Below are 23,549 nucleotides of genomic sequence, written 5' to 3' on the forward strand. Positions count from 1 at the left end.
CGTTTTTAGCTCCGGTAAACAGGTCTTGCAGGAGTTTGTATTGTTTCAAAACCCTGCAAAACCTGCTTGGCCAGAGGTAACAATGGGACAAAAGAAGTATGTGTGCAATGACTACAGAAACAGATTCCTCTCTCTTGGACCACTTTCAGCTCTTTAAAAAAAACACTGCCCATCTCCAGCCTCAAAGCCCAATTATTATGCATTACGCATGTGAACAAAAACCTATGTGTGAACACATATGGGGCTTTTTATTGAACCAAGCAATTGGCAGCATTGAAGCAATCATAGCACAAACAGAACTGCCTGAAATTCAAGCCAAGAGATTGATTTTTCCATAGAAAATCTGCTGCCAGAGGCTTGGAAAACAGAGCTGGAAATGGAATTCCTCCGGCAGGCTTTCACTTCCCTACTTAGCCTAATGGGCTAACCCTGATGCAGATTAAGTAATGTGAGATTTGGCCCTAGAAAATGTAGCCCAGTCATTTCACCTGGTTTACAATCAGGCTTGAGAGACAGAGAGAGAGCAAAGCAAAGCTCTGCGATTAGATTATTAATGCTACGGAAGGCCTGAAGTGAAACATGTTCTTCAGGAACGAGCTGTGACATGCTTCTGAAATCACTCAAGGGTTTAGCTTAGCGATTATGTCATCAGTAGCAGACAGCTGCAATATGAGCTTCTCAGGGCTCAGAGCTTGCTTGTGGTGGAGAAGTGAAGGGAAGAGCATTGGGGGAATGTGTGCAATTAGGACCTGAAACAAATTGGAGTGGGTGCAGCAAGGAAGGGCTTGTACATCTATCTTTCTTCTCTTGCTTGATCTATTTTTTCCACTCTCAAGGGAGGGCTGTGTATAAAACACAGGTCCTGAATTCGGGTAAATTATTATTATTATTATTATTATTATTATTATTATTATTATTATTATTAAAATTTATATACCACCCTTCACCCAAAGATCATAGGAAGAAGAAGAAGGAGAAGAGTTTGGATTTGATACCCCGCTTTATCACTACCCTAAGGAGTCTCAAAGCGACTAACATTCTCCTTTCCCTTCCTCCCCCACAACAAACACTCTGTGAGGTGAGTGAGGCTGAGAGACTTCAGAGAAGTGTGACTAGCCCAAGGTTACCCAGCAGCTGCATGTGGAGGAGCGGAGACTCAAACCCGGTTCCCCAGATTACGAGACTACCGCTCTTAACCACTACACCACAATGGCTCTCATAGGTTAATCTTGTTTGTTTGTACACCCAGAAAAACTGAATTCTGCAACCTGAAAAGTGAGGTTAAAATTTACCGCAGTTGTGTTTCTCTCCCCCTCCCCCCGCCCGCCCCATACTATAATGTTTTGTGTTTCTCATGGCTACATGGGGAATGCAGAGCACAGGTGTGTCTATTGAAACCTTGCTTATTCTCCCCTCTGGCTTCTGAGAATCTAACACTTATATCAACACACTTATCTTCAGAATCATGAGGTCTCAAAACACGAAAACAACTCCTACGCTTTTCCAAGAGGCTGAATATTAGACACCGATACCAAATATCACAGCACTTGCCAAAACAAAACAACAAACAAACAAATATTGGTGCTCCATTGCAAACACCTCACATGGGGTTTTCGTTACCTTTTCAGTGACAATGGGAGTGGAGGACAGTGTGAGACTTGTGGGTGATTCCGAATGCTTCTTGTGCTTCTGTTTAGGCCTTTCCTTGTCCTTCCGACTCTATAAAAGGAAGATCAAAAGACAATGTATTCCACCCTTCCAGCAGCAAGGGAGAAAGGAATCTGTAAGGGGAAGGCATCAAGCGAGGATGACAGTCTAGACTGTATATCTCAGAAGCCATTTCTTCCCCCACCATAGACAGCAACTCTGGCTCATCACCAAAAACATCTGCCTGGAGTAACCGCTCCTCCAGGTGCAGACAACATCTGGCATGCAGATCCATGACAAAAATCCATATCAGGTTCAGATTAAGATTATACATATACACACAGGCATATACATCATACAAGGCCCTCCAGCTATTCCCTGGGAATTCCTTCTTCTCCTGGATCAGCTTCATCAGAGGACACCTGAATTTTGCTCTCCTTAAAAATAAAGATATCACTAAATCCCAAGAAAAGGTTATCCGAGATTTTTCACTGCCCAGAAAAGCTGGCCGCTACATCCTGAAAACAGCTAATTAAATGATTTTGAAAAGATTTGCTTAATTTTTGTCGTGGCTTATACATTTCTTGGGAGGAGTAAGGAGGTCCTCAAACACCATCCAGTGAATCACTGGGAACCCTGCTTACTAACTGTTATTCATGCTTCTTTTTCCTGCTTCAGGGACTAGAAACTTGATTTCATTTCTTGAAATGAATAAAACAGCATTACAAAATCTGCGCCCAATATCAAAACCCCTTTTTCTGCAGCGTCGTTTTCATTAGTTATAGAACATGCCAGGTCCCCTGGAAGAACCAATTGTCCATATGATTCTGTACAAGGGCAGCTTCTCCCTAACATTTCAAAGGCTTAGTTTGCATTCATGGGGTGCATTGCATAAATCTGCAAGCACCTGCTACCTCGGCGTTCAGGAAGAGGTTGTGGGTTTCCCCCGCTTAATCTGTGTGATATTTAGTTCCAGCCACATCTTTAAGAAGACATCTGAAGGAGGCTGTTTAGGGAAGCTCTTAATGTTTGACGGACTATTGTATTTTAATAATATTGTTGGAAGCCGCCCAGAGTTGAAACCCAGCCAGATGGGCAGTGTATAAATAAATAAATAAATTATTATTATTATCATCATCATCATCATCATCATCATCATCATCATCTCTCTTGTGGCTTAACGGGGATAGCCATGGCTAAAGGACAGCTATCGCATGTCAAAGGTCCAGGTTCCTATAACAAACCTGATTCGTTCACAACTTTTATGTAGATTGGGAGAAAGAAAATGTAGCTGAGTGATAGAGGACATCCTTTGCATGTAAGTTCACGCCCTGGCCTCTCCAGTTAAAAAGGAGATGATGGGAAAGTCCTGTACCTGAAGCCCTGGACAGATGCTGCCACTCAGATATTACTGAGCTAGATGAGTAAATTGCTTCAGTGGCTGAACTGGGAGCGAAAAAGGAGTTGGAAAAGAATGGAAGGAAGTGGGATAGTTAGGCATGTCTGCAGGAAAAGAGGTAGGATGGCATCTAATCGCACATCAGAAGACTGGGTATTAGTCTGCTTGCTGTGTATGTCCTGCTTTTCTTTTTACCCTGCTAAGTAGTCTTACAAGGCATCTGTTACCAAACCCACATTGTCTCTGCAGGTGTTAGCACCTGTGTCATAAACCTGTGGCGCTTCTGCTGTTCTTTGCCTTGATAAACTAGCATGCTGTGTTTGAACTCCAACACTGTATTAAACTGATTATAACCCACCTTGACTACAGTATTTTCTTTAAAAAATGAGGTATAAAATTCGATATTGGCTAAATAAATAAGCAATCAAGCTTTGCACAGGAATTAGGTGTGTTTCCTAATTGCAATCTATGCTAGAAGGACATAAAGCGATTGTGGCTAAATTTAGGTTGCCTTCAGAGTGTCACTGTTTTGCGGGGATGATTCAAACCCATACTGGGAAATGTAGGCCTGCGCAGTTAAAGAGGAATGGGACAGCTACAAGAGGCATTGGGGGCTGCATAAAATGAGGCTGGGGCCATGGTTTGCCCACCTGTGCTACAAACAAAACCCACATGTGTTGTGAAGAACACCTTTTCTTTTGTAAAGCAAACTTCTAGCTCTTGATCAGGACTTTTTGTATGCTGCAATTCTGGAAGATCACAGAAGAGAAATGCAGGTTGCGTAGTGGGTATAGAAATTCAGTTTCCTGAGAATCTCAAGTTTCATTTTAAAAATGCAGCTGTCTAGGTCTTTATGGATTTTAAGATATATGTGGGTAATGGCTGAGGAAATATTTGCAACCAGAGATAGCTGAAAAAGATTTGCAAGAGTGAAAACTGGTGCATCAATGACCTCACCCCTCCTGTTCCTAGCAAAAGCAAACCATGAAAATGTCCTCCATTTGCATGATTTATACATGTTGCAAAAGTCGACTTTTCTTGGCACAGAATTTGGATTTCCTGACAGCAGGTCCCCACCCCCCTTCAGAGTGGAGTACACTCAGCCCTGCTTGTGGCTCCAGGGACAGCCTTGACAAAGTGTGTGGCTAACGCCTGGCAAAATCTCTGTAACCAAAAGCCAGGCAGAGGTCTGAGAAGCATTCCAATGGTCAGACAGCTCTTTCCCCTCTTTGCGCTCATGGTAAACAGAATAAATTATGCAAATCAATGAATCACCAGTTGGATCACATTTCTCTAGGGCTGAAAACATCCTCACTGAATTCCAATTTGTTTCTAGGTATAATTCAAAGCACTGGTCTCATAAGAGGAGCCCTGTGGGATAATACCAAATGCCCATGTAGTCCAGCATCTTGTTCTTGCAGCGGCCAACTAGATGCATTTGGGAAACCAGTATTCAGAGACATACTGCCTCTAATAGCGCAGGTAGCCATAATCCTTTATGAACTTGTCTACGCCAGTGGTTCCCAATTAGCTAAATACCCAGGACCCCTTATTTTTCAAAACCCAAGCCACGGACCCCCTACTTTTGAAAGTTTTGAAAACTCTATGGAAGTTACCTCTGCATTTATTTATTCATTTTTGAACAAAATGTGGGGTAGCTCCTAACAAGCAAAGGATTTTAGGTATACTGTACTAAAAAAACAGACTAGGTCTGAGCGTTATCTGGTTTTCAACATCGTGATATATCAGCAGCTAAGCACCACAATATTCTGATATATCACAATGTCTGAAATTGCAGATCAGGCGTGGGGATGAGGGAAGTAGCAGTCAAGGAGATTGTGTGGGCCGGGTGCCTGCAGATCAGGCGTGGAGACGAGGCAAGGGGCAGCTGTGGAGATCAGATGGTTGGGGGAAGGAAAGGAAGCAGAGTCACCTCCACTGCACGGTTTGAGTGGGAGGGGATTGGGGTACATCAAGCCGCAGTCAAGGGGGCAGCAAACAGAGGCAGCCAGCAGTGGCAGCCAGTGAAGACGCACTGCCTGCTGTGGCTGCTGCTGCTGCTTTCCTACTGAGAAAAGCTGCTCCACCTCAGCACCAGGGGAAGGTAGTATCACGGTAAGGCAGCTCAGAGCAGCCACGTTATCAGCCGAGATCATTGCGGGATATCGGCAGTGCCTTGAAATCAGCTGCCCTGCTCTCCCTCACACAAGGAGCAATATATTGCTGAATATTGCCAGGTCAAAATCATTGTCGCAGTGTGATTTCAAAACTGATTTAGGCCAATATATTGAAAAATCACACAGCGCTAAAATCTGTGATATTGCTATGCAAAAAATAACAAAACAAAACAAAAAATAGTTGGGAGCGGGGAGGCAAGGGGGGAGGCAGTGGACTAACTGGGTGTGTTCCGTGGATCTCCAGGGGTCCCGGGACTCAAAATTGGGAACCACTGGTCTACACCATTCAAGTTGGTGGCCATATTTACATCTTGTGGTAGCAAATGCCATAGTTTAACTATGCACTATGTAAAGCAGTACAGTTGTATCTTGGAAGACGAATGGAATATGTTCCTGAAGTCCGTTCGACTTCCAAAATGTTCAGAAACCAAAGCGCGGCTTCTGATTGGCTGCAGGGAGCTCCTGCAGCAATTAGAAGCCGCGCAAACCACGTCAGACATTCGGCTTCCAAAAATAGTTCGCAAACCAGAACATTCACTTCCGGGTTTGTGACGTTTGGGAGCCAAAACATTCAAGAACTAAGCTGTTTGAAAACCAAAGTATGACTGTACTTCCTTTTGTCCATTCTGAATCTTCCCTCATTTAGCTTTGGTGGACCCCAGGTTCTAGTATTATGAAAGACGGAGAAAAACTTCTCCTTCTCTACTATCTCCACACCTTACATACTTTTATACACCTCTATTATATCCTCACTTACTTGCCTTTTTTCTTAACTAAAAAGTCCCAGATGTTGTGGCCATTTCTCATAAGGGAGTTGTTCCAGTCCTATGATGATTTAGGTTGCCACTTTCTGAACCTTTTCTAGGTCTACAATATCCTTCTGGAGGTGAAGCAATCAGAACTGAATACAATATTTGAAGTGCAGTCACGCCATAGATTTCTATAATGGCATTCTGATATTAGCAGTTTTATTTTCAGTCCCCTTCTCCAACACAGATTTCACCTTTTTCACCATTATCCCCTAGGAAATTGGTCCCTTCTAGGGGATCAAATGCCTCTTCCTCAGAGTGATTCCTTCCTTCCCAGAGAGCCTCACTCCTATTTTGTGTTCATCGCAAACAGCAGTGTTTCCATTCTGCTACAATTCAGTTTCCACGGAAACCTATGTGATTTGTCTCATTATTTGATATGGCTGTAATCAATTTAAATGGAACGGAAAAGTTAAAAACTATGCAGAAAATAATGTTGATTACTTATATAACATTTATAGACCTAAAATACAACCATAGTGAATACCACTCATATTCACTTGTGTTATTTCCGTTCCTGACCTCCGATGAACATGCACACTGTGGCAAATTTTTGCTCCCATTTCCATATCTGAGGGAATTATCCAACATCCATCCCCTGGCTACCACTGCCATGTTCCCAAAGGCTTCATACACCAACCCACTGCCTCTCTCAACTTCTACATTTCATCTACCTTACCCTTGAGGAACAAATGTTTTCCCAAAGGACCAAGAGCATATTACATGGAGAAAGCATTCATGACTTCTACCTGGTAAGATTCAGTACAATACTCTGCATACCCCACACACCTCAGCTGGCTTTCTACCTGCCTGCTCTATATTTATTGAATTAATTTACTTTGAGCTTGAGATCTGTTAAAAAAGCGGGGGGCTAGTCTGCCCTGGCCTCTTCACCCGATTCCAAATTCATTTGTCCCTGGAGTGCCCCTCTTGTTTATATGCAGCCCCCACGTCACTAGTATGCCTTAGATTGAATGCATTGTTTTACTTATTATTTAAAGTCCAATCAGAAAGTGGTATATAAAAGTGTTAAATAATAGGTAACTAAATACACATGGGACGCGGGTGGCGTTGTGGTCTAAACCACTGAGTCTAGGGCCTGCCGATGGGAAGGTCGGCAGTTCGGGGTGAGCTCCTCTTGCTCAGTCCCAGCTCTTGCCAACCTAGCAGTTCAAAAGCACGTCAAAGTGCAGGTAGATAAATAGGTAAATCTGGCAGGAAGGTAAACAGAGTTTCCATGCGCTGCTCTGGTTCGCCAGAAGCGGCTTAGTCATGCTGGCCACATGACCCGGAAAAACTGTCTGCAGACAAACATTGGCTCCCTCGGCCAGTAAAGCGAGATGAGCGCCGCAACCCCAGAGTCGTTCGCCACTGGACTTAACTGTCAGGGGTCCTTTACCTTTACATACACATTCACTTTATGTAAGTCACAGTACTGTACTCTTTTGGGCACAGAAATTTCCTTAAAATTTAGTGATTTCCTTAAAATGGAAGCTTTGGGGTACAATCTTATCTACATTTACCTAGGAATAAGTCTAACTGAATTCAGCAGGATTTGCTTCTTAAAAGACATACTGCACATGGGATTCCATTGTCAGTTCCTTTTCTATAAGCAGGTACAGGAATAGCAGCTTCATGTGAACAAAGAAACACCAGATCAACTCCTCAAACCAAGAAATTTTGCATAAAAGAACAAAGAAAAATATTACTTTTTAAAAAATCAATCTGTGAAAAAATTAAAACGAGCAAACTTTAGATTAGAAGTTTATAAAAGAGATTAACAAATCTGGTTTCGAGTATTTCCAGCTGACATATATGCAGCCCAATGCTATTATGCATGTTAGCTCAGAAAAAAAGTCTCACTGAGTTCAATAGAGCTTCCATTAAAGTGTGTACAGTTTTGCAGCCTTAAATCAATTTTGCAATAGTAATATGAATAAATAAGTTAAGGCTTACTTGGCTTATTTGCAATTTGTGTGTTGATTTCCAGTTTTATAAATTGTGCCTTTAAAAAAAAAAGTCTCAGTTTTCACTTTAGCTTTTACTTTGTTTGCCTTTTTAAAAAATCTTAAGATATCCACCACCCCCAAAAAGACGACACAGCATTCTGGGTTTCGAGTCATCTGAACAGATCCAGTTCAGAAGATTCACTTTACCGCATATTGGTTGCCATAAGAAGAAATGTAACACCTGGAGGGTTGACCTTTCACAGACTAAAAAAAAAGGTAGTGGATATTTCTGAAGAACACAATAACTGTTGTGTGTAAATATAGATCTTTCAGGCTGATGTGACATCATAGTGGGGATATGGGTTGTTGTTTTTTTAAAAGCTTCTTTTGCAAAACTGTGCATAAATCTGCATTTCTCGTCGCTTGCCCCACACTTCTCTTCCCGTCCCACATACTACCTCTGGGGCAATTTTGCAATTCTGTACAAAATACCCAAAGAGCATGCAAAACGAGCATTTAATAAGAATAGTAAATAATAATAGAAGCCAGTTGAGAAACCCTGAGGTTCATTATCTTCCTTGTTGGCACACAAAAGCAGTCCTGCACACTGACCCTGGGATGTCAATGGCCGTGTCTTGACTCTTAACTCAAAATGCACTCAATCATTCTCTTATGCCAACTGATTCCCCCACACCTTCTCCCCTCTGACTCTTAATACCCACCCCCCTTTTCCTCAGATCTCCCTCTTCCCCAGCCCCGCCACACGCACACTGACACAACTTTTAAATGCCTGCCCACTTTTGCTAATGTCTGCTTTGCCGTCCAGAGTGTTAGAAACCCCACTGTCACTGGCGAGGGGGATTAAAGTCGGACTGGAGGGGGGGGGCCGCTGACCTTATGATAGATCCCCTGGAAATAAAAGGCCACCCCTACCTTCCCGACTCTCCAGACTCCTTTCCTCTGGGAATGCCTGGGTTTGTCAATCGCCTTGGGGTTGCCAAGTTCATTTCATTGCCCAAAGTTCACCAACAGGAAGAAAGTCTCTCTTTCCAAGCCTGCGTTGGGAGTTTCGAGCAGCTGGAGGTGGGGGGCGGGGGTGGCATTTCGGCAAGCACAGGAAAAGCCCGATAGTTAATGAGGAGGAGCGGGGAAGAGTGGAAAGGGGGGGGGGCGTTGAAAAAAAGAAAAGAAAGGGAGGAGAAGGAGGAGGAAAGGAATGGGGAGGGGGGAAACTCTCGCCTTGCAAGCAAGGGAAGGCGGTGCCCACGTTGCACATACTAACTTGTAGATCTCCAACGTCAGGGCGAGTGAAATAGGATCCCTTCAGATGCCAGAAAGGGCCTTGCCCACAAGATCCTCCCTTGATTTCACCCCTCACCGCCCACCCCCGGCCTGGGCACTGCAGTGAGAGCAAAACGGGGGGGGGGGGCGATAAAGTCTTGTCTGCCCCGCCTGGCAGGAGACGTTCCTTATTCTGAGAAACGAAGCACACGGGTCAAGGGTAAAGCTCTGCCTTCTCTTCTTACCGAGCCTCAGCCTCGGAATGTAAGCGAATCATAAGAGACGAGAGCACCTCTGAGCATGTGCATGGTTTCAGCCGGGATTCGGCGTTAGAACGTTGCCCTGGAATGCCCGCAGGAATGAGATGAATGATAGTGTCTCTGGGCATGTGCAATATATATCCCTCCCCTCCTTCACTCACACATGCTGCCTGTGTTTAGAATCGGTTTGCAGACCAAGGACAGAAAACTTGCGCCGCACGTTTAAGGAAACTTTCCCCCCTTTAAACATACAAAATGGGCTAGAACAGATACTGCTCCTGAGCAGGTGGAAAGTGTCTTTCCCTTAGCACAATTAATACGTGCACCCACCTCCCATGCTTCTGGAAACAGAGTGGAAGGTTTCCGGGCCAGACAAAGAGGCGAGCTCAGCCCTGAAATGTGGAGTAATTCTGAAGAAGCGTGTCTCTAACCACGTAAAGAACAAGGTAGCATTGAAGGAACACAACTTGGCTTCCAATTTGGAGGGCACTTCCTTTGCAAATTAAGCAACTGGCAGCAAGAACGCACTTCAGTTCAAAGTACCGAATGTTGCTGATATTCACTGTGTTTTTATCCTTACTGATATTTTGGTAGCTTGGGTTTTGCTGTATTTAAGGCTATAAAGTTCAGTATTTTATTCTGGTTGCACTCAGCCTTGGGATCGTTTTTTCGATGAAGGGCACTTTAGAAATACTGTATTTGGAATGGATGCATTTTGCCTCAGGCTAATCTCTTTCACAGGGTTTATCCGCAAGCACATCTTAATAACACTTCTGGCATTATAATGCTTCAGGTGAAAAGGTTGGGGGGGGGAGTTAAAGAATGCAAGGGTGTGATCTTCGCTTAGTTTTTGCTTAGGTAGGGAATGTGTGTTTGGCAGTAATATTTCAGATTGCTCATATGGTCATTAAATGCTCCTCCATGCAAAGAAACCCACAAAAGCTTCCTGCACATACTCTCATTTGGAAAGACCAAAGTAGGGAAAAGGTCAGGCTCGATCTCTTTTCCCTGACATAATGTTCTATGTGAAGAGTGGTTGTGTGTGAAGTGTTTGTGTGCAATTGCTTGAGTCCTCAGCTACTGTTGTACTGCTCACACTCTGGTTTAACTGAGGTTTACCAGCTCTGTCAAACTAGGGTGGGGTATAAAAATATCTTCCTGGGGTGTGTGTTCAGCATACAAGGAGGAAAACCACATTACTGAAACTTTTAACTTTTAACTATTTTAGTTTAGTCTGATGCTGCAGGACTGATATAGGAGAAAAACTGAAGCAGAGAGAGAAACAGAACTTCTTTTACCAACCTTTTTCAAAAAATGGTCCTATTTCTGTTGGTTCTTTCAGGTTACAGACAAAACTCTTTGTTCTTACAGCTTTTCCAGATTAAAGCACTCACTTGAAAGCTCCCATATTTTCACACTGATAGAAGCTGGTCCAGCTAATTATAATATTGCCAGGTACTGCCAAATGGCACAAAGGCATTGGAGAGGCAGATTTTAAATACGTACATGATTTGCTCAGCCAAGTGAGATATTGATTTGGTTACCCCCAATTTTGGCATTTTCCGTTCATTTGCGTGTTTGTACTGTAACAGCTCCCATGAATGTTGAGATACAGAATAAAATTGGGCATATAAATTCAGGGCAGAATTCTATGTTTCAAAATGGGCTTGTTCTTTCCACACATTCACTGGAAACAGCAAAAACAAATACTTGCAGGAAAAGCCTATGTGACGAAGATACCAACAAATTTGAAACTACACGACTTTGAAACAAGGTTGTGGAGACCTGCTAATTAGCTGAACTATCCTAAACCACAGAGCCTAGGGCTTACCGATCAGAAGGTCGGCGGTTCAAATCTCCGTGACAGGGTGAGCTCCCGTTGCTCGGTCCCTGCTCCTGCCAAGCTAGCAGTTCGAAAGCATATCAAAGTGCAAGTAGATAAATAGGTACCACTCTGGCGGGAAGGTAAATGGCGTTTCTGTGCGCTGCTCTGGTTCACCAGAAGCGGCTTAGTCATGCTGGCCACATGACCCGGAAGCTGTACGCCAGCTCCCTCGGCCAATAAAGCAAGATGAGCGCTGCAACCCCAGAGTCATCCGTGACTGGACCTAACGGTCAGGGGTCCCTTTACCTTTATCCTAACTTGGGAGGAACAGAGAGCCCATCGCCATATCTGAAGTCCTGCAACCTTGCATCATCCAGGATGGAAGTTGGGGGGAATTCTCCCCCCAATGACCGGTCCTAATCTCCCCTTCTCTGGCAGACAGAAATAAATCTACACACTATCCTTCCCTTTTCCCAGCCATGTATGTCAGTTAATTATATTGGACACAAAGCAACAGGCTTCACCTCCATGCTTCCTAGAAACGTTTGGCTGTTGGAAAGAGAGTACAGGACTAGACGGACCATGATCTGATCCCAGGAAGGCGATTTCTATGTTCTTGTGAGCATGAGGAACCTACAGCCCTCCAGAGTGTTACCTGACTCCCAACTTCCATCAGCCCCTCTCTCCATGGCTGATGAGTCAGGGATGATAAGGGATGTAGATCAACATTTTTTACAGGGCCACCAGTTAACCCATTCCAGCTATATAAACACCCCCCTCTACAGTAAGGAAGGGAAACCTTTGAGCCCATGCCCTGATGTTCCTGGACTGCAACTCCCATCATCCCCTGGCACTGACCATGCTGGCTAGGGCTGATGGGTGTAGAGTCCAACAACACCTGGAGGGCCAAAACTTCCCCCACACCAACCTTTCCCCAACCTGGCACCCTCCAGATGTTTCGGACTTCAACTCCCAACACTTAGAAGTTGTAGCCCACTGGCTGGAGTTGATGGAAATTATAGTCCAAAACATCTGGAGCGCCCTGGGATGGCAAAGGCTTGTCTTTAAGCATGAGTCTGCATAAGCAACCAGCAGGCTAATTTGCGTAAGGTTCTCAAACTCTGCAATTCTATGATTCTAAACAAAAGCAGGGGTGGAGATGGTGGAATTTTCAAGTTGTGTGACAGCTGAAGTGACAAGGAGAAGCTATGCCCTACATGCAGATTGGTGATTATTGGGGTGGGGGGCATCTTTTGTTATGCAAAGCAACCAGCAGGACTGAGTTTGAGGCAGAAAAAACAGCACAAACTCTTTCTCCTTCTATTTTCCCACTGAAAATCCTCTCCAACCCTGTGGTTTTTAGATGGGTATGGTGGTAGATGGCACCAGAACCTGCCCGCACAATGTGCTCCAGTGTGTCCACAGTTGGATTTACTTCCCTTTTCCAGATTTTCCCTGGATTGGGGAAAAAACAGATTTTACTGTTGAAAAACTGCAGGCTGCCCACTGGATACAGAGAATGCCATGTGAACAATGCCTTAGGAAATAATTCAGCTCGGAATCTTTATCAAACTCCTGTGTGGATGAAGCCTAAGATAATGGAAGGCAGGCAAAGTTATTATCAATACTTGTTCAATTAGCAGTGATTAGACTTGCTTGAAGGCAAGATGCTGATGACCTGTTCATGGTTAAGCTCTCCTCTTCCCTCCTCCAACAGTCTGCAGCTGCTTCAGCTGGACTGGGGAAGCTGTCCCTCTCTAACCAAGTCTGTTTCTAGGTTTCATGCACACTAGCTTTGGCTCCTGGGAGAGTACACATAATTTGTGGCTATAATTTATCCTCTAGGAAAAAGGATTTTCCAGGCCTTTGTGGGGGACGTAGGGAAGGATATGTGGTTGGCTACTTCCCCAGTTTCTTTTATTTTATTCTGTAGGCCTGCAGTTTGCCTAGCTTCATTATAGATCCCAGGACAGGCACCTTTACTGCACCTTGCCAACTGTTTCCTTGATCATCTGTTTATTGGAGCATGATTGCCAGTACTATATAGATTAACAGAAAGAAATGATCTTGCTTCTCCCTCCCCCTTCTTTTCAGAGTCTGTGCAAATAGAGAACCTTTCTCTTCCATAGCCTGCCTGGTGTCAGCTGCTCTCCAAATCACCTGCCAACCATCCTGGTTTCCTCTCTCCCCTGCCTTTTTGGCTCATACTCTGTTCCATTACCACCATTTACCTTGTGCTGATCTCTCTCCTGCCTCTCTTTCTCTTTTCCTGTTTCCACCATTTTCCTTGGCAGCAGCTGCCTTTGGGAGTGCATTGAAGCCAACCTACCTTTAAGCTGCCTTAAAGGCCTAGTACATATACAGTGATACCTCTGGTTACAAACTTAATTCGCTCCGGAGGTCCGTTCTTAACCTGAAACCATTCTTAAACTGAGGTACCACTTTAGCTAATGGGGCCTCCTGCTGCTGCCGCACCGCCACCATACGATTTCTGTTCTCATCCTGAGGTAAAGTTCTTAACCTGAGGTACTACTTCTGGGTTAGCGGAGTCTGTAACCCGAAGTGTTTGTAACCTGAGGTGTTTGTAACCCGAGATGCCACTATACTAGGAAATTGGACAGAATGACTGTCTGACTGACTGACTGACAGACAGTACAGTTGCAACTGATCAAGTCAGCAGGGCTAAAAACAAACCAATGCCTCTCAGTTTTGCATAACTAATAACTGTGTGGAACTCTGAGCTTTTGGTCACATAAAACATGACTTGACAAGGGTGAGGTATCTCTCTCCCCGCCCTCCCCACCCCCGCCAATCTAGTTGCAAATGGCACTGAAACAGATTCTGCTACAGTTCCAGGCAAGTGTTAATTTCTCCAAAGTGAGATGCTAGGGTTCAAGTTGGGCTAATAAACCATATCCTCTTACTTGGAAATCCTTCGCTTCAATCCCAGATTAGAGAGTTGGGGTGCGATGGGGGTGGGGAGAAGAGATGCTTTTATTAAGGCACTCTGCATATGCTCTTCTCTAATATTACAAGTTCTTGTGTTTTTCTTCTGGCACTGAAAACAGGTTTCAAGTTTGTTCTAGCTGTATGATCTGACCACATCGTATTTGCTAGAGAGGATAAGATATGTGTAGGGCACTATACAATAGTATAGGTGAATTGTACAGTATGTTTCTTTCTACACAGTGTTGCTGTATAGCAGGAGTGGCAACAACTGATTGAAGTATGGAGAACAGCTGGAAAATGGTTTCTCTGCAGCAGAGGATACAAGAGCAGAGGCCTTAAGTATTCCCTTTACAAGCCTGAAAAACTTTATCTAGAGATGAAAATTAAACCCTGATTATAGACCTCTCAGATAAGGTTAGGGCAATTTTTGCAGGATGCCCTCTTTTTTTCTTTTCACCCGCCATTTACGGTGCAAGCCAAAGAATATTTATTCAGAAATAAGTCCAAATAATGTTTACTGAGAAATAGGTCCCACTGGACTTGTATGGAGTTTACTCCCCACCCAGTTAAGTGTGTTCAGGATTTCACTATCCGTCTTCTAATAGTTAAATCCTTTACAGATTTCAAATAGGCAGAGGAAGAGAATTGTGACATAGGATTTTTCATACTAGCAATTTTCTCTGGTATTGGAAGCTCATTTGTTCATCCCAAACTGTGGCATTCCCATGGTGCCCCATATGCTGGAAAGACTTCCACTACAATTGCTGCAAAATAATTTTAGGGGCGTTCTTACATTTGCACGACTGCCTCACCTGGGATAATAAAGGAATGTTTGCTGGTGCTGTTGATGACTGTGTGTAATCCCTCCTCTCCCCTCCACCACTATTTTGTTCTGAAAGAGTGAAACTGACAACACTCCCCACTATTCACCACAGTAGACAAACTGACCCATGACACTGGCATCCATTTCATCAGGATTCTCCAGTCTTGCACTAAGGCAGCAGTGGCGGGAGTGGGGGGGGGGGAAGCCTTATCATTTTCACCATGTGTACATCAGCACTGGCATGCAGTGATTAACAAGTGCTGGTGAAATCGACAATGCTTCTCCCTATCTCTGCACAGTGATTAGAGAAGCCTGGGTAAAACCAATAAAACTCGACAGTTTCCCTGGGGGTTCTGAAGGCTAGAGAAGGGAGGGTATCTTCTTAATTTCATCTATGTCCAGAAAAAACAAGGAAGAGTCTTGTGGCACCTGAAAAGATTCTGGGCTGTTTTGGCTGCAAAAGAGCAACACAGTTCTTATCCTGCTGTAAATCTATGTCTGGATACGAGTTTGTGATGCTGGAGCACCAAGGGAGAAGCTCCATGTTGAAAACAGCTTGCTGCGTCATCTTTTTATGTTGTCCTGCCCTCAAGATATTTCTCTCTCACACTCTCTGGGGTGCTTTTAGTAGTGTTACACCAAACCCTTACAACAGGCATAGGCAAACTCCAGCCCTCCAGATGTTTGAGACTACAATTCCCATCATCCCTAGCTAACAGAACCAGTGGTCAGGGATGATGGGAATTATAGTCCCAAACATCTGGAGGGCCAGAGTTCACCTATGCCTGCCCTACAACCTTAGACCTGCAATCTTCAACTGGTTGGGTTGGGGCCCACTCACTGGGTTGCGGCTTAACCTAAGGTGGGTCACAATAGAAGCACAACCACAACCACCACACAAATATATGCTAAAAACAATAATTAAGAAATGGGGCCCCAATCGCATCTGTGGGCTAGTGGTGGGTCCTTTGTCTGAAAAGCCTCAGACTGTGGAGAATATAGTGCTACCTTATTCCTTGTAGGTGTTGAGCTGTTTTTGCCTGCAGAATTCAGCCAGCCCCTCAGCCTCATCTTTAATAAAGGGGTCTCTGACCTTTTGGGGCCCATGGGCACATTTGTGAGAAGCTTCTTACCAGCCTAATTTCAGAATGGAGACTGGCGTGAGAGAGAGGACCCTGTGGGCACCTGGGAAGGCCTCCGCTTTTGCATGTTTGTCTTTTATCTGATCTATAGGGTTCCTTCTTTCCTCATCTCGGACCTTCTTAAAGCACTGCAGAATCCCAACCCTCCTCTTTTTGCTCCATTCCCAGCTCAGGCTTCCAGGTGTTGCAGATCCACACATGGGGGCTGGATAGCTGTGTGGCTCTTACTTCTTAACTGTCACCATTATGCAATCAGATCCTGGAGTTCCAGGGAGGCTGCTTCACTGTTTGAGTGCAACTGTTAATATAGGCAAATACAGCTGTGTTTTTTGAAACAGGTGGAGAAAAAGAGAGATAGCCCTAGTACCGGCAGAGGTGGAGAGAGAGCTAACTCTCCTTCCAAAGGACTGCTTTCCTCTTTGCAAAGGAACTGGATAGTGTGCAATTGCCACTGAACATTACTTGTGTTATTGGGGAGGGGGTTTAGTGGTTTTTTGGAAAGTGTGTTGTTGTTGTCATCTGGAAGTAACTTCAGCAAGAACTTTAAATTGTCCAGATGCTGAATTCTGGGACCGGTAATAATTTTGGAAGGCAAGAACAAAGAATTGTAGAATACACAGGCACTGGATATGCCTTTGTGTTCGATCTGATCTGCTTGTAATTAGAAAGGCTGAAGGTTAAAAGACATATTATAGACATATTAATATCTTTTTGCTGTTCACTCCCACCCCAGGTTGCACAGCGATTAACATTTTATTTTCTTCTTTTCTTACCTTCTTTGGTTTCTCGTGGTGGGAAACGTGCTTCTCTTGAGTAGGTGACACCGACCGGCTCCTTCTTCCCGCGATGAAAGAGCCACCTCCGGAATGGCGCGATGTCTTCTGGAGGCAAATGGGAAGTTGGGGCAGGCGATGGATGAGGATGGAGGGATGGGAAAGGAGCAGAAAAGAAAAGAAAATAAGAGCAAGTAGGAAGAACGGTCCCCCTTGCTGGATCTTGGCTTGATGGTTTAGAATAACCTCTTTCATCTCAGATGTCTCCACTGACATTTTTGCACAGCAGGCTGCAAGACCCAGGTTCCTCAAAGGCATCAGAGCTCATTTTCAGCCAGTGGGGCTATGAACTCATTTTAGGGCACTTCCAGACAGACTGTTTATTGAACATTGGTCCTGATATGTTTGTAGGGAGATCAGACAGCACTGGCTATTTAATGAACCTTCCTTCTGATTTGTTTGTAGGGAGGCTGGACAATGCTACTTCAAAGCAAGTGTTACCCCACACTTCCCACTGCATTTTCCCTGTCACTTTCCTTATTGCAAAAGGAAACAAAACCTGTGAGGAAGCAGGTTTATTGCAAAAGAGTGCCAAATCAGCTAATTAGAGGTACCAGTCAGCTACTCTGAAGATCAGGGAAGTGGTCCCGGGTGAGGGTGCTTAACCCTTCCCCTTCCATGTTCCTTCTTTCCCCAAGGGAAATAGCACACACTGAGGGCCCCTCCAGAGTGCTGTTTTATTGTGGGTGTATTCTGCAACACGTTTGTGACATAATGATAGTGCATTAGTAGTGGATTAAAGGTAAAAGGTAAAGGTACCCCTGCCCGTACGGGCCAGTCATGTCTGACTCTAGGGTTGCGCGCTCATCTCGCTCAAGAGGCCAGGAGCCGGTGCTGTCCGAAGACACTTCCGCATCACATGGCCAGCGTGACGAAGCTGCACTGGCGAGCCAGCACCAGTGCCGCACACGGAAACGCCGTTTACCTTCCCGCTATAAAGCGGTCCCTATTTATCTACTTGCACTTAATTATGCTTTATTAGTTGTTTTGCTGTGCTTCCCCAAAGCTACCACATTTACCGCAATCTGGAGGAGTTGTTCCACAACCAAAGACGGACAAAAAACCCCAAAACGTTAGCGGTCATGGTTCTAGGATTCCAGCAGGAAGTTACAGGAAAAGTGTCGATTGGAAATGAAGCAGTATGGCTGCCCCAAAACTTCTGCAGGCACAAGCAGTATTTAAAGCGGGATCTCATATAACCACCATGATAGCATCACGAGCACAAATCATCAGGATTGTGTAATAAAAAGGACACCTGGAGGGGCCCTGAAATGGCTGTTAGCTCCTAATGCTGTTCTTTTTTCCCATCTGATGAGGTGAATGGGAGCACAATTTATATTGGGGGTGGGGAGGAATAGGATGGAAGAGTTAAGAACACTCTCTCCAAGAGTGCTGTTCCCCTATCCTGATCTTCAAAGCAATTGCCTGGGGCTGCTAATTACTACCAAATTAAAATGAGACGTTCTAATTACATCACGTCTAGTTTGGCCCTCAGTTCCCTGGTCTAAACTTATGGATCAGTGGCAGATCTACTAAGAGGGAAAATAAGGTGGCAGATTTTGAGTAGCAGCGTGAGACAGATATGACCCCTGAAATGTGGTCCACTGGCAATTCTCCTGAATAAGCTTAATTGAAACTGATGGGAGCTACACCCCCTCTCCAGCTTCTGTATATATTTCAACCAGATGAGTGCTAGAGAACTTCCTGGCAGATTTAGTGGGAGGTGTGGGTGCCATTTGGATTTTCTGCCTAAGCTTCCAAACAGTGTTAAAGCCAGAATCCATGGACAGTAGTCCAAGGTGCCTTCTGCCAGGACTCAACAATTTGTGCAAGTTCGCCTGCTGACAAGGAAAGCCTTTTCCTTAGCCCCAGTGAAATGGCGTCTCTCTGCACAAACTTGGGACTGCACTTCCTTTTGCTATCACTTCTCAGATTCCATCTCCCTGGCTTGCAAACTTAATCTATTTCCTGGGGCTGAGCCCAGGCTCCAGGTGTGCCCTGGGAGCGGCTTCTGCGTACCTACCTCACTGGGCTGTCAAAAAGACAAAGAAGATAAGCGATTGCAAAAGCAAATTTGCTCACTGCTATATAAACAGTTATTAATACTAAAGGTGAAAAAATGAAAATGAAATCGTGTTGCTGTCTCCTGCCAGCCACAAGAAAAGTTCTCAAGGTTGGCAAACAGCCAAACCTTTGCTTCAGGTAATCAGCCAAGCAGTGCACATCACCATGATTAACAAAAAGCAGGGTGTGGAGTTCTCTAGTTTGGCTTTGGGGAAGGGGCTGGTGTTATTAATCACTGAAGGTGGCAGTGCTGATAAATGCTCATGACTTTCTGATAGCTCTAGTTCCTGTCAGCTTGCCTTGGGCCCTTCCCTTCCCACCTTCCATTTGGGGCACCCAATGAACCAGGGTCATCTCAGCATTTGACATTCCTGGGTGCTGCTGTGGGTGCCGCCTCACTATCAAATACATATTTGCCTCAATAGGCTGTAGCCTCTTTCTTTAAAACACACACACACAGACAGCACCTCCTGTAAAATGTCAACATTTGTCACATCTCTTTGGGGTGAGAAGCAACTCACTGATTCAAGCATTCAACACATAGATCTGCCCATTCACTGAAATTATTCTGGTTGATTCAGCCCATGCAAATCCATTTGGACACTATCAGGCAGAGGGTCTTTTCTGTGGTGGGACCCAGCCTTTGGAATCAACTCCTCCTAGACATCAGACAAGCACTGACCCTGACTGGTTTTAGGAGCTTCTGGAAGACTCATTATTTTCTTAGGCATTTGAGTTGCACGCCATTTCAATCTCCAAGCGATGCAAGATTCCAGGGGCTCCAGGTGGCTTACTCAGGGTCCGCGTTTCCGGCACAGAGCCTTTGCCTTCTTCATGGCTTTCTTAATGGGTCATCACCTTTTGTTTTGTTTTGTTTTCCTAATGACTCATCATCCCAAGCAATTTCCTGGTCTGGAAACTGGCCTGGCTTATACTGTAAAATTTGCCTTGATTAAATTCTGACACTTACTGAGTCCAGGAATTTAGACTTGTCTAGCACCCACAAACTCATGACAGTATTATCTTATGTGGACATAGTATACTTTCTGGTTTCATTGTGCTCATTTTACCACAATTGTTGCAAACTGCCCTAGGGTTTCTAATGTAGGGTAATATAGAAATGTTTTAATGAATAAACATAAAATAAAGATTATTAGTGGGGGGGGGGACACTGCAAAGCTGGGGTAGTACCACAGGCAATGAACTCACCATGACAACCTCTAAAATGCTAAAAAGGTATCAAGATGAAGAGATCTTAATTAACCTGGTATGGTAGTTCATTCAGTCAATTCTTCCAGCTCCCTCTAGAAACACAGGCTGTCTTGATCTGTGCTAGGCTTTGCAAGGGAACTAGGGCCAAACTGCACATGATTAGGGCAGCCATGATTTTTTACTTACAGATCTGCCCCATTCCATTAGAAAGCCAGAGCTGGACCACCCCACAATGGAAGGAACCATGTGCTTTAAATGTATGGTTGATGCACACTTAAGGCAAGAGGCAAACACGAAGGATGCAGAGTGGTGGTGATTCAGGTAGATGAATATGGCTGGAACGGGAATGTAAAGGCATCCTGATTTACCAGAGGTGAATCAGGTTTTGCAGTCTCCATGCAACTTATGCTGCCCAAAACCTGTTGGACAAAATACATGTGTGTGTAGTATCACTGGGAGCAAAGCCTTTATATTATTAAAAAAAAAACCTACTGTATTGTTTACCTTCGCTACATAGGGTTGAAGCGATTTAGGGCTTTATAGGTCAGTCAAAACCATTTACTGTCAACTAATAGTCCAGCACCTGCAACCTTTCCTTTAAAACCAGGTGCCATTGGCCATGGCTTCTGCTGTAGCTGCAACCCCATCACTCTCCTTTGTTGGAATAGGGGGTGTCTCTCTTCTTCATTGTTTCATTTGCTATTTTGTGAGTGAACACCTGGGTGCACCTGAAAACCGAAGACAGAGTCAGACCACTGGGGCCAGCTAGTCCAGTGCTGCTTACTTGGGTGGTGACTTTCCACACTGAAGTCAGTGTATGTTTAGAAGAGTATACAGCATTCTTTCCCAGCACCACTGACTGACAAATCTTCCATCCTCTAGGTGCCAGGGACTGAACCAGGGGTATTTTATAAACAAAGTGTGTTCTTTACCATGCTTTTGGATTTGGAATAAAACTATCTATTATTTGTTGTTGCTCAATCCTAGCACCTGCTCTGTGCTTTTGGGTTTTGATGATGACGAGGGACTCACCATTTTATTGAAGTGGTACTTGCAGTAGCCACAGTATTTCACATTGTCGACTTCCAAGACTTCTTCTTCACACAGGAGCCCAGCCATCTGAGCACTGAAACGAAGAAACAAGGTGCTTGTGTGAGCCGAGCCCAGGGCAGAGGGACCAGAGCAGCCAGGTTCCCCCCTCTTTCCACACCAAGCACAGAAGCTTATTGCTCTCCTGCTCTATTGTTAGCTTCTCAGAATGGGCAAATAAAACCATTAGGATAAGTGATCTACTCTGGGGATGAGGAACCAAACCCCTCTATCTGGTCCTTGGGACTCTCCTCAGTCCTCTGCAGCCACACCCCCTACCTCAAGGAGGGTATGAAGTAGGGGTGGTGAGAAGTGTGGCCTGGGGAGAAGTGAGTCCCTAGGGCCAGACAGAGAGGGCTGGGGGCCGCATTTGGCCCCCAGGCCTGAGGTTTCCTACTCCTGGTCTGTATGGTTTGAGTTCATGTGTGGATGGTGATCTTGACAAACCTTTGGATAAATGGCACATCCAAAGCTCAGTTCTTTGAAGTGTTATGATTGCTGGGGTGAGGGAACAGATACCAGTATTTATTTTTGTGCATTATCTATTTCTTTAGGGGGGGGGGAACATAAAGACATCAACAATATGTCCATGTGGCTCTCATAAAATAGTATGTGAAAAATGTTTAAAATGGATTGAAGAGGGAAGATAAGGCAGGAAGGAAGGCAACTGAGAAGGTTCAAAGTTTCAGCAGGAAGCAACCAAAGAATCTGTGAAGTCCCTCATCGTAACTCACTCATGCAGGCTTATCTCATGACTATGAATCCAAAACTGACTTGACAAAATTGGTGGGTTTAGAAACATGGACCAGGGAGGAAGGAAGTGACCATTAAACAGACACAATCATGGACTCACCAGGTGACATGGAAGGCTTGCCGACAGCCGTGACGGTTGCAAGTCATGCAAGCTCCAGAGGCTGCTTTGCTCTCCCTGCCCTGCTCTTCACAGATGTAGCAAGTCTGCAACAATAGGAGGCACAACATAGACGGTGTGCATTACACACTGTGGTGAGCATACTGTGAGAGCCAAAAATAATAATAAAAATGTATCTTATTGTTCTTGGGGTGACAACAACTTGTCAGCAGATAAATGTAAAAAGTATAGGAGAGCATAGGAGATGGGGAAATCAAAATAGGACAGTCTGTGGAAGAGGCAGAAACGGGATGCTGAGGGAAAGCGTTGTACGTGCATGTCTCTTTTACCTTGCTGAACCGGTCGTGGGGTACATACTGGAGGACGATTGGCTCCATGGTGAGAACATTAGCAAATTGCACCTCGGGGATGTACAGAGCGCAGACGACATGGGCCCAGCCTAAGTGAAGGACAAGACAACAACAGTATAGGCGGAAAGGCACAGAGAGGCTTGAATCAGGCAAACATAGAGTAATAGGCCTTTGTCTCCAGTGGGAGGCAGCAGTGGGGTGGGACTGGAAGAGACCTTTAGGGGACTCAGTTTTCACTGTGGAAATAAACTTGTATACCTCAGACCCCGGTGAAGGCTAACCTCGCAATGCCCTTCGATACAAATACAAACAAATCCTGCCATGTTGAAAGCTATGTCTGAGAGAAGGGTTCTGGCCTTAACATGCAAGTTTTCTATGTGTAGAAAATAAAAAGGGTGGTTGGTGGTATACAAAGGAGCATTCAGTCCTGCAAGTCCCCACGTGTGGTCACAAGTTGCATAGCCCAGACACAGGCTTATCACCTCAGTGAAAATTAGGCCAGCATCCATAGCATTCCCAAGACCACTAAATGACCACATTTCCTTTCCCACACACCCCTAATCATCTTTTCCTCAATAGTAGCTCTAATATAACAATTATGGTTTTGTGTGTGTGTGTGTGTGTGTGTGGCAGCAATTTTGTGGTGAGAAACTATGTTCTTATGTTTAAGAACGTAAGAATAGCCCTGCTGAGTCAGGCAAGTGGTCCAGCTATTCCAGCATCATGTTCTCACTGTGGCAAGCCAAATGCCTATGGGAAGCTCACAAGCAGGAGCTGAGCGCAACAGCACTCTCCGACAATTGGAGACAGAACAAAAACATTGTGGTTAGAAACCATTGCTAGCTTTCTCCCGCATAAATTTGTCTAAT

The 23,549-nt window shown here is 44.6% G+C and overlaps 1 protein-coding gene across 6 annotated transcripts in view; it reads right to left on the bottom strand.

Annotated features, from left to right (window-relative positions):
* Positions 1-23,549, bottom strand: part of MLLT6 (MLLT6, PHD finger containing) — an 87,804-nt gene that overhangs the window by 35,578 nt on the left and 28,677 nt on the right. For 4 of the 6 annotated variants that reach the window (XM_081885576.1, XM_081885577.1, XM_081885574.1 and 1 more), the window contains exons 4-8: positions 22,660-22,769; positions 22,313-22,416; positions 21,403-21,496; positions 17,035-17,142; positions 1,621-1,719 (exon numbers count right to left, since the gene is read on the bottom strand). In XM_081885576.1, coding sequence (XP_081741702.1) covers positions 1,621-1,719; positions 17,035-17,142; positions 21,403-21,496; positions 22,313-22,416; positions 22,660-22,769 — 515 coding nt within the window. The remainder of the gene's footprint in view (positions 1-1,620; positions 1,720-17,034; positions 17,143-21,402; positions 21,497-22,312; positions 22,417-22,659; positions 22,770-23,549) is intronic. The other 2 variants (XM_081885578.1, XM_081885575.1) reach the window with 1 other exon arrangement.

Source organism: Podarcis melisellensis (assembly GCF_964234715.1).
Source record: "Podarcis melisellensis genome assembly, chromosome: 13".
NCBI lineage: Eukaryota > Metazoa > Chordata > Lepidosauria > Squamata > Lacertidae > Podarcis > Podarcis melisellensis.